Source organism: Olea europaea, chromosome 10 (assembly GCF_002742605.1).
Source record: "Olea europaea var. sylvestris chromosome 10, O_europaea_v1, whole genome shotgun sequence".
In the NCBI taxonomy this organism is placed as follows: domain Eukaryota; kingdom Viridiplantae; phylum Streptophyta; class Magnoliopsida; order Lamiales; family Oleaceae; genus Olea; species Olea europaea.
In genome coordinates, this window is record NC_036246.1 from 32,704,608 (window position 1) to 32,715,609 (window position 11,002).

Genomic DNA, 11,002 nt, shown 5'->3' on the forward strand with positions numbered 1-11,002 from the left:
CACCCCCACCCCCCCAAAACCCAAAAGAAAAAAAGAAAAAAAGAAAAAGAAAAACAGAGATATAATTAATATTGATGATTGCAATTGTTAAAAAGTATAAACCGACACTGCACCAAATTGAGTTTTTCCCCATAAAACTAAAAAATCTTCCATATAATGTTCAACGTGTTCACTTTGCAATATATAGTAATTGAATATTGACAATTTGTATGACCAAAATAACCACCATGTAAAAATATAGTGACAAGTTGACAACTACTAAGCGGGGTGCTGTAAAACTAATTAAAGTGTCATTATCTTGAATTTTGGCGACAAATGAGCTGACTTGCTGTTCTGAATTTAGTCTCTCAATACATATTTGACAATTCAAAATATTACCTCTTAATAACAAGAGGGCAAGGGCAGGGGCGGGGAGAGGCGGCGGAGGGGTTTTTGCCGTAGTTAGCGTTAAAGCAACCAGAAAATGAGTAATCGAAATCACACCACAAACTTGTTTGGTGAACCACATTTTCAATTAAAATGAATGTCCATAATGTTTTCTCGTTTTCAAATTTATGTTCTTAATTCTTTTAAAGTATTATTATATTTAACCTTCAATTAATTAGCACATATCGTTCTTGATAAAAATTTCTATTCAAATATTCTATTAGCGTATTTTAAAATAAAAGTCGAATTCCTGTATTTGTTAGATTTTTTCCTTAATAAAGACTGAAGAATCATTCGATCTTTTTATGTCATTCTAATAGATTTTCTGAATAAAAATTGTCATTAAGAATAAGATGTGCTAGTTAATAAAAGTTGAGAACATAAATGTAACAATTAGAAAAATGGAGACCTTCGTTGAAATTAAAATGTGGTGCACCAAATTATTACTGGAAATTATAAGAATGATATGAAAATCAATAAACGTCCTTAGAATATTAATAGATGAGAAGAAATTATGCAGACAAAGAAAAAGATATTAAAAGAAAAAACTAGCTTCCCATTGATAAATTTAGGGCTCGTTTGAGCCTTATTTTTTTGAAAGAATATATTTTGTAACAGTGATTGTTTTGAAGAATATGTGGTAAAAAAGTATGAAAATTTTTTATATTTAATATAAAATTATTTTATTAAAAGAACGTGTAATTGAAAATGAGTTTGGAGAAAAATAAATTTTAAAATAATGTAGATCAAACAAAGGCGTAACCAAACAAGCACGTGTTTAGAAAAAGAAAGGGTGCGTCGGTGATAAGCAATATTCCCATCAGACAAAGTGCTGGGTTGATATAGATTTTTAGTGGGTAGAAATGGTTGAAGGTGGTTGGACTATGCCTTTAAGAAAATTCATACATACTATTTCTACTGAATGAATTGTCACTTTTGTCCTCCAAAAATGTCATTTTCCCAAGTTTTTCTTGCAAAATATTCAGAACCCTAATGGCAAACTTGGTAATCCAAATCTAATTCTTCTTCATGGCTATCTTTGTCAATGTGTTAGCTGTAATTATCAGAATTGAAAAAGAGCAGCCATGGAGGCTTGTTCTTGAAGCACATGCATGCTGCACCAGTTTATAATAAACCCTTTAGCATCCGTACTTCATTTCATTTTCACAGAATTTATTATATTTTCGGACGAGTCGAGTTTTGTTGATCGAGAGAGGCTGAAAATGCAGGAAAATCTTCCTCCTGGATTCAGGTTTCATCCCACAGATGAAGAACTCATCACTTATTATCTTTATAATAAGGTTTCAGATTTTGGTTTCACTTCTAGGGCTATTACTGATGTTGATCTTAATAAGTGTGAACCTTGGGATCTCCCTGGTATGTGTTTAAATTGTGTTTGACTAATCGCATATCAATAATTATTTCGTAGTTTTGATCCCATAATTTCGTCGAAAATAAAATTCTTTGAGTTTTTTTGTTAAAGTCTTCCATCGATGAGGTGTGGAGTTTGGCATAGGTCTTTCTGATTTATAATGAAGAAAAACATGAAAGAAGAATCCTGAATAAACAAAAATAAGTCTACCATATGTATTACAAGAGTCTGTCAATTTTTATCTTTCTTTCTTTGGTAGATAAAAGTTGGACTTTTGTTCAACACGATGAACAAATGTTCTGGTTTTTTAAAATGTTCAAATGTCAAAAAGGATTTTTATTTATTTTTATTTATAAGAACAATTGAATTTTTTCCAGTTTTTTGTTCTTGGAACTGAATGAGTTATCAAAAACACCATCGAAACATTCATGGAAAATAAACTAGATGCTAAAAATAATGGATAAAATTCCACAACCATAAAATGTATAGATTTTCTTTTCAATTTTTAAAATTATTAATGTTGAACCATATCTTTTGAAACTTTGAGCTATGAAAGAGAAGATGAACTTTATAGTTTATTCAAATTAAGTTTTCAACGCTCTTTGTCGCGTGCAAAGAAATTCTTTATTTTTAAACATAGATGGGATCTGTGCACAAATTTTATTATCAATGACTCACGGCGACACTTGAACTCTGTGACAAAGCAAGTTTTGAAACTGTTGAAAATTTACTGTTAGAGTATGGATAACTTTATTTATTTCAATTTAGTTTTTCAACAACTATAACCTTAATTTTTATGTAAAATCTTACCACAGCCAAAGCCGCCATGGGCGAAAAAGAATGGTATTTCTTCAGCTTGCGAGACCGCAAGTACCCAACTGGATTGAGGACGAATAGAGCTACAGAAGCAGGTTACTGGAAAACAACAGGCAAAGACAGAGAGATTTATCGCGGTGAAGTCTTGGTAGGAATGAAGAAAACCCTAGTTTTTTACAGAGGTAGAGCTCCCAAGGGTGAAAAAACCAACTGGGTTATGCATGAATATAGACTAGAAACCAAGCTTGCCTTCAAACCCGCAAAGGTAAATAATCTAATAAATCTTTATCGCTTTATGCATGGGTAGAAGTATAATTTGCATTGATGATTATAAATATGGGGTGATCCCCATAGTATGTAAACCCCACAAAGGTAAATATGCACGTTTGTATATTTAGACAAGACAACAGTATTATACGTTGCAACTTGGTTGGAAGAGGTTGAGTTCTTCCTCTTTCTCGTTCTATTTTCTAGCCCCTCAACTTGCAAATTTTGTATTTCATGTGTGCTCTACATTACAAAGAGAATGATACTAATTAGATGTTATAAATGAGATAAACCAGTTCAAGTGACCGTACAAGTGACATCAAATAACAAGTTCAATTAATTGTAAGGATATATGTCCCATTTGGTCCATTTAGATCATTTGTGTTAAATGCCACTCAGTTAGTATTACTCAAAAATTATAAAATGAAAGAATCTTTTGTAAGCGTGAAACGATGGAAAAAAACCCACTAGAAAGAAGTGGGATTCAATCACTCCGTCTCACTATAGTTTATCCGTGACTCGAGTACAAGAGATACGGGATCAAGAAACTTGCACATAAATATATAAGTGCAGTCGTAATTACAAAATCAAACTATTACAGGAATAATCCTGGATTTTGAACATGTATATGTGTTGATTCTCAGGAGGAATGGGTGGTATGCAGAGTCTTCCTAAAGAGTTCGACGGTGAAGAAACCTCAGCAAACACCGGCATCACCGCAATCCCAAGAATCTCCTTGTGATACAAATGGAATGATCAATGAGCTCGGGGACATCGAATTACCAAACATCTCCAACAACATCGCTGCCCTACAAAACTTCAACGGGCTGGGGCCGGATCCTAACATGAACTGGATAAATGCTGCAGCAAACTCTCTTCAGCCATCACTAACCAGCTGTTGGCCACTGCTAAGTTCCAATCTTTCAATGAATTCTTTGCTTCTTACAGCATTGCAGCTTAGAGGCCATCAGCCGCAGCCCCAAGGAGACACGAGTGCCGATTATTCATCATTTATCCCACAAGGGATTTCTTCTGAATTTGGAAATATTGATATAGTGGCTTCTTCATCTAGGGTTTTAGATTCTGTCCAGCAGCTGCAAACACAAGAACAGCAGCAGTCGTATGATGTGGACTACCAGAACTTGGTGAAGGTCAATCCAAGTGTCACTACTAACTACTTCTAAACTTTCGTAAATTGTTGAGTACGTTGGAATATACGCAACAACATTAAGGAAGAAAAATAATTATAATTTCCATTTGTAATGTCGGATCAGCCCAATACTGCATATCAAACATGTTGTCATCTTGTATAGTGAATCACGGTGGGGGCTTCTTATATGTATTGTAACCCACAGGAGATATGGGCGAAGTCCATACCCCAAATAAGAATCTTGATTTCTAGTAAGTGGAAATTACACCTATCCATAGTTTTAAAATGCCCATTTCTAAAATCAGATTTAAAAGTTTTTTGTTCAAAATTCAGATAATAATTTATATTTTTTAATAATATAAAATTCAATTTAGATTTTTTAATAATATAAAATTCAATTAATCTATCCATCCATACCCCGATTTGAACACCCAAACAGCCAAACCCTAAATCTCTCTCCCTTGACCATAATCATATTCTCGTTCCCATTCTCTCATCATCTCTCTTCACCACACACCGGAGCGACTGTGGGAGGTGGTTCAACGTGAGGCTTCAATCTGTGCAAGGTGTAGTGCGCAAGTGGCATTAATCTGCCAGCGACGAGGTGCGTTAATCTAAGGGTAGTGCGAGGTGTGGAGGCATAAGATTTCGATCTGTGGGTATATAAATTTTGATGGCTGTGTTAATCTCGCCGCTCGACACCATTTACATAGCGATGATGGAGTTGTCTGTGAGATTTCGAGATGTAGAACGGCGCTGAGAGATCCCGATGCTGTACGAGATGGAGCGACGAGCGGTATACAAATTCCAGTACCATTGGCGGTGTTTGTGGTGACATTGGGAGTCCACTAGGCCCCGTAGATGGCGGTGTTTTGTGGTTTGTAGTATTTGTAGGTGGTTTTTTACGGTTGGTGGTGTTCGTGGTGGTGGTGGTACAGGTAGTTGATGGAGGTGAGGTGTTGGTTTTGGTTGGAGTGGTGGTGGTGGTGGTGTCGGCGACGATAGCTTCCATATTTTGGTGGTGCAGGTTGAGGCGATGGTTGTGGCAGTGAGGGCAATGGGTGAGGTAGTTGTGGGTATTTGTGACCAATAAATAATATTTGACCAATTATTTGAGGTTGTGGCGAATAAATTGGATATTTTGTAACCAATAAACAACATGTAACCGATAATTTGTGACCACTAGATAATATATAACCTAAAAATTTAAGTTATGACTTATCAAATTTTTAATTTGTGGTCGATAAATAATTTGTGACTCATAAATTTTTTATTTGTGATCGATGAACAAATTGTGACTTACATAATTTTTAAATTGTGACAATAAAATAATTTGTGACATATAATACATTTTTAAATAGTATTTTGACATCATTTCAACCACACATTCTTTAATAAAATAATATTTCATGTAAATTAAAAAAAATTTCTTATTTTTTTACCACATATTTTCCATTAATACACTATTCAGAAATTCATTCTTATCAAAAGAATGATACTCAAACAAGGGCTAAGTCATTAATATGTGATCAAATTGTATAGATCTGTAACCTTAATTTATTCAATTAATAAGATATATAAATAACAAATTAAATCATAATAAATTTTAATAAATATCCGATTTTTGAATTTTAAAACCTTTGTTCTTATTTTTGAAATCAATGATACTTAATCTTTTAGTTATGAATTTTTCCCTTCTAGTAATATAATAGTGTCATTATAAGCTATGATCTAATAGGGAAAATCCCTAGACTTTCGAATGCAATTCCACTGCTTGATTGCTAGACGAGTAGTGTGTAAGGCATTTCTTGAAAATTGCTGATTTGCTACGACGAATCGATCAAAAACAAATATTCCATTGTCTATTGAAATTCAGACTTTCGGTCCACCAAGAAGAAATTAGTGCAAAATCGTTGATAACTTAACTTAATATACTAAATTATGGAATCAAATAGTTAGATTTACAGCGGGTTCGATGCGTAGGGGCTCGCAATCAATCTAGACACCATCACCACCACTCTTCCAACCTATTCTCATGTGTGAAAACACAAGGTGTCTCGGCACAATGAATACAGTCTTTGAAGAATAAAATTTTCTCATATAAATATATCCCTACCAAACTTAGTTTGATAGTAACTTTCACCTTCACAAAAACTCAAATTTTTGGCACATGACGACGTCAAGTTTGTATCAACTCGAATTTTATGTTTTATTTGCATTTTGCAGAAGTTCATGGACTTAATAGTAATTTAAAAATTTCGTATCCTAAGGTTCTCGAAGTCAATATTTTAAATGTAAAAATTCAATTTATGCCTTAGAAGTAATTGTTGAATTTGGTAAGTTTGGGGTCCAATTGCAATTTTACACTTCTATTGGGCCTACATTGAAAATAAAGGCAAAGGAAATAAGGTATAAAATACACTTATTTTAGCCCCGTTTGGCCTCATTTTTCAAAATTCCTTTTTTATTTTTTATTTTTTTTAAACTCATTTTTAATCACACATTTTATAGAATTCAAATTTTTTATTAACTTTTCAATCTTACATTTCATCAATTTTTATCAAAATATATTAGAAACATGATTTCTATCTAAACCAAGCTAGGCCTAAAATTATGTTTCATTGATTTAGTATCAATCTTCTTGATTGTATTATTATTTAAGCATATTTTTTTTTTCAAAATTGACTTTGTACAATTAAAACAAAGTTTAAAATTAGGTCGAAAAGGGAAATTAATAATAAACTTGGACTATAGTGAACGTTGTTTTTGAAAATTAACGATTGGGAGATGGCCAATTCTAAGACCAGATCTCAACTTTACATAAGCAAGAGGCGTGTTTCAAAAAACACGTCTTTAAATAGCCACTCTCTATTAAAGCAGTTAAAATATTTCAATTTTCAATGAAACAAAATGATATAGTAATTTATAGGTAAGCTAATGAAAATAAAAAAAAAAAGAAAAAATAATAAATATTTTTTGGAAGTAGTAAAATTAAATGTTTAATTTAAATCGCCTGTTGAAGCACTTAAACTTTTTTGATCTCTAAATTGTAGAATATGCTCTTTAAAAATAGAGAGTTTCCTAAAAATGTTCATAAAGCTTAAAACACATGAAGATAAATGTAGTCAATGTAATTTTATGAATGGGGGTCTCTGTTGGCTTTCTTTTGACTTGTTAGTGTGTTTCTTGATTTTTCGTTTGCGTTAGAAGATACAGAATGGACCTCATAAGTAGCAAGGCTGCTATGAGTATGCTACACTTATAAAGGAAGTTGACAAAGTTGGATGACAAAATAATATCTACACCAATCATTTCAAAAACATATTTTTAAATCATTTAAAATCAATGATCTGAATTTTATCAACACACTTTGTAACCCAACTTTATACAAGTAACTTTATTGAAGCTACTATCCCAACAATGACTCACTGCCTCAATCAAGCTTTTTTATTGCATTCTAGCATGCCTTGTCTTCTTACCTGTCATTTTCATCGATCAGTCTGACACCTCAATTCAATATATTTTTAAGAATAAATTAGTTTATAAACTATTTATAATCCCCCTCTAATCAGTTTTTTTCTACACATTTTGTGAGATCTACGAGGATTACCCAATTATGCATCACTTATTTCTATTTATTTATAAATCAAATGTTTTTTAACACATCCTAAGCAAGTTTTGCTCTGATTCGAGTGTAGGCTTTTCCAGAAATATCACGACAAACTACAAATTACTGCGATACGTTCAACGTTATCTAATCCTTCCTATGAAACATACCATAAAAGTAATCTAGTTTTATAGACAGAAAATGGGATTCAGATTTTCGTGTTACGACATTGTTATAGCACAACTCGAAGAAGAGGTAAAGGAACATGAACAAACATATCCCCAATTTCTAAGCTATTATAGGATCATGTTTTTTCATGTTTGATGTGTAAAGAAAAACCGAACCCTTATGTCCTGGCAATCCAAGAACCTCTAACTTGATGGGCACAGAGATATTTCAAGACTGGTACAGAAATAAAAGCGAATGCTCTTTAGCAGATTTAAACGTCGACAAAAATAAGATAACATTAAAAAAGTGCTGCCAAAATCTCTACTTGAATTTGAAACAACAAACCATTTGTCAAACTTTGGGCCAATCCCAACTGTAAACAAGTTCAAAATAAACCCAAAACCTCCTCAGAGACGGAAACAAACTTGAGTCAAAACAAGCCTAGTAAAAGAAGCCAAGGACTTTTCCACCAACATTCTTCCTCCTAGCCTCCTCATGGTCCATGATACCAGCAGACGTGGTCAGCACAATGTATCCAAACTGCAGGTTTATCATTACAATTAGACATACATATGTGTTAAGGAAGAAAAACTGGAAATATGATACGATTGTCTCATCATTTAGTTGTATTACCTCCATCACTTGGGTACGAATCATTATAGATACTAAGTGCATGTTTGGCAAATTTTTTAAGTGCCTATAAGCTATGGGTCCCAAAGAAAATGGTTAAAACTATGTTTGACAAGCTTACAAAAACTTAAAAGCACGACCAAACAAGCACCAATTCACGAGATATTAGAAGCTGGTCAAGCTTCATTTTCACACATTCATTGGACCAACAACTTTTAACCACTTTCTAACCATACATTTCATGGACTCATAACTTATACTCTCAAAAAACTTTCAAACAGGGGCTTAGTTTAGTACATCACGCATCACTAAAGTTTTCATCTTCCGAAAAGAGTATTAACTCAAAGGGGGGCTTTTTGAGAATTACCTGTCTAGAAGGAAGCAATCTTGCAGTCCATCCCTCAATTTCCTTCACGCCAACATCAAATCGAGGGCTGATCACACCACATTTGTTCAGCCTTCCATTCAGTTCGACCACAATCTTGCCAGAACGGTGATCATCAACATACTCAAACTCCCCAATGTAGCCTATATGTTGTCATTAAAAGTTGAAAACAATTATAAAACCTCACAGAATCATGCATCAAATCAATGCAGGGTATTAACAGTTCATAATGCTGTAAATACCATGCTTTTGCATAACCAGGAGAAACTTGATAATAACTTTGGAAGAAGGTCTTATCATGACCTGGCGCTTCCCTCGTTTCTCAGCATTATACATGCTCTTAAGCGCATCATTCAGCACACTAACTCTCACCATCTTTGCTTATAACTTATGCTGTCAATCATATTTAAACAACTCATCAGCATATTTTCATATGTTAAATAAATTATTCTAGCCAAATAAATCAGCATGAATCACATACTAAAATTCATATTTTCATAACATGAGAAGTAAATGAGTCTGACCAAGAGCTCGTAAACCAGCCATCAATCACAAAATAAAAATGCAAAATGTCAAGTAATCAGATTGTAGAACTTATGTCTATTCATTCAAAATTAATGAAGAAACCCAAAAATGAAAAGAAAATGGGAAAAAGCATAATTTGACCAAATCAAACCAGCCAAATTGATTAATTTCTATAACCAACATTTATACACTATTCTATGCATCCAACTCTCAATAATGATACCGTTGCATCAGCATATTTCGTTACAGTAAACAAATTATTCTAGCCAAATAAAAAATCCTCAAGAATCACCGACTAAGATTCATGAATTCATAGACGACAAATAATTTAGTCATAACCAAGAGCTCCTAAACCAGCCACGCTTCGCAAAAAAAGTACAATATCAACTATCAGATTAAGCCACTTGTGTCCATTAATTCAAATTTAAAATAGAAACCCAAAAAATGAAAAGGAAACAAGAAAAATCCTCATTTTGGGTTCTATATTACCTAAAATTAATTTCTGAAACCAGCCAATTTGTTCAGTACCCTAATAGACAAAATGAAAGCCAATTTTATAACCTAAAATTCAAGAAGAAATCAATTTTGTAACACCACATAACACTAATTACAATCAACGCCCATTACACAACAAAATTTCGAAAAATTGCAAAGACATTAAGACTTAAGAAGATCAAAGAAATGTGAGATGGGAATTCAAAGATTCAACTGAACACATGCCAAATAAGAGAGAAACAAATTATTGGAACTGTTAAAAACTCGTTGCTAAGATACATTTATTTCCAGCTACAAACATTTAAACAAACACACAAATTGCAGATACATACAAATAAAAACAAAAATGAGCACTCTTTCGGCGTGAATGACTGCTGCGTACGAAGGCTGCACCGGTTACCAGAAAGGCGATAAAGATCCAAAGAAACCGGCGCTGCTAGGATTTTGTGGAATGGGGAAGAAAAACCCTAGTGGTTATGTTAGAGCAAGCTTCAGCTTTATTTACCAAATTGTCCTTGCGTATTTTAATGAACTTGGGCCATCTCTTGGGCCTTCAGTTTTAACAAAATGTTTAGTGAAAATTATTTAAATATTAGAATTAAAAAATAAAGGACCAAATTTCATTATTCAAAAATCAAGTACGAATATAATAAATATTACCCCTTAATTCAATTCCAACCCTAATTTTATTCTCTCTCACACAAACTCCCTTCCTTTCCCTTTGCTATGTCGTCGCCCGAGACCTTACACATTTCACTTCAATTGATGACATCGTGTGCGTCGCCACCACATAAGCAACACCGCGACAATCTTTACCACGCAGTGCGGTGAGTTTATACGAATCACCGCGAGTTGCCACCGCGAAGCAAATCTACCCACTTACTCCGACGACTCTTCATAGGCGAAGCACCGCAACCAGCCTGCGAAGCAAAAGCAACGTTGTATGGTGGATTTAGCGGTTGGGATAATTTTGGATGGTGGTTTGTGTAATGGTATTTGTGTGGTGACGTTTTTGTGGTGTGGTGCAGGCGTTGACTGTGATGTGGTGCGGTGCAGGCAGTGGCAGCGATGGTGGTGGTTTCTTTTTTTTTTTTTTTTTTTTTTTTTTTTTTTCTTTTTTTTTTTTTTTCTTTTTTCTTTTTTCTTTTTTTTTGTTTTTTT

The 11,002-nt window shown here is 33.5% G+C and overlaps 2 protein-coding genes across 3 annotated transcripts; one reads left to right on the top strand and one right to left on the bottom strand.

The window, feature by feature from the left end:
- The first annotated feature begins 1,556 nt into the window (after window positions 1-1,556).
- LOC111401879 (NAC domain-containing protein 92-like) lies at window positions 1,557-4,302 on the top strand. The gene is made up of 3 exons (XM_023029841.1): window positions 1,557-1,803; window positions 2,614-2,879; window positions 3,526-4,302. The coding sequence occupies exons 1-3, from the start codon at window positions 1,650-1,652 to the stop codon at window positions 4,063-4,065; spliced, it is 960 nt and encodes a 319-aa protein (XP_022885609.1). The 5' UTR covers window positions 1,557-1,649; the 3' UTR covers window positions 4,066-4,302.
- A 3,744-nt stretch (window positions 4,303-8,046) lies between these two features.
- LOC111401880 (40S ribosomal protein S15a-1) lies at window positions 8,047-10,384 on the bottom strand. 2 transcript variants are annotated; one of them, XM_023029843.1, is made up of 4 exons: window positions 10,242-10,384; window positions 9,064-9,214; window positions 8,804-8,964; window positions 8,047-8,346 (listed from the first exon to the last, which is right to left on the bottom strand). In XM_023029843.1, the coding sequence occupies exons 2-4, from the start codon at window positions 9,194-9,196 to the stop codon at window positions 8,248-8,250; spliced, it is 393 nt and encodes a 130-aa protein (XP_022885611.1). In that variant the 5' UTR covers window positions 9,197-9,214; window positions 10,242-10,384; the 3' UTR covers window positions 8,047-8,247. The 2 variants fall into 2 exon arrangements, with proteins under 2 accessions (XP_022885611.1, XP_022885610.1); XM_023029842.1 differs by having other exon boundaries at window positions 10,174-10,317.
- Between the last annotated feature and the right edge of the window lie 618 nt (window positions 10,385-11,002).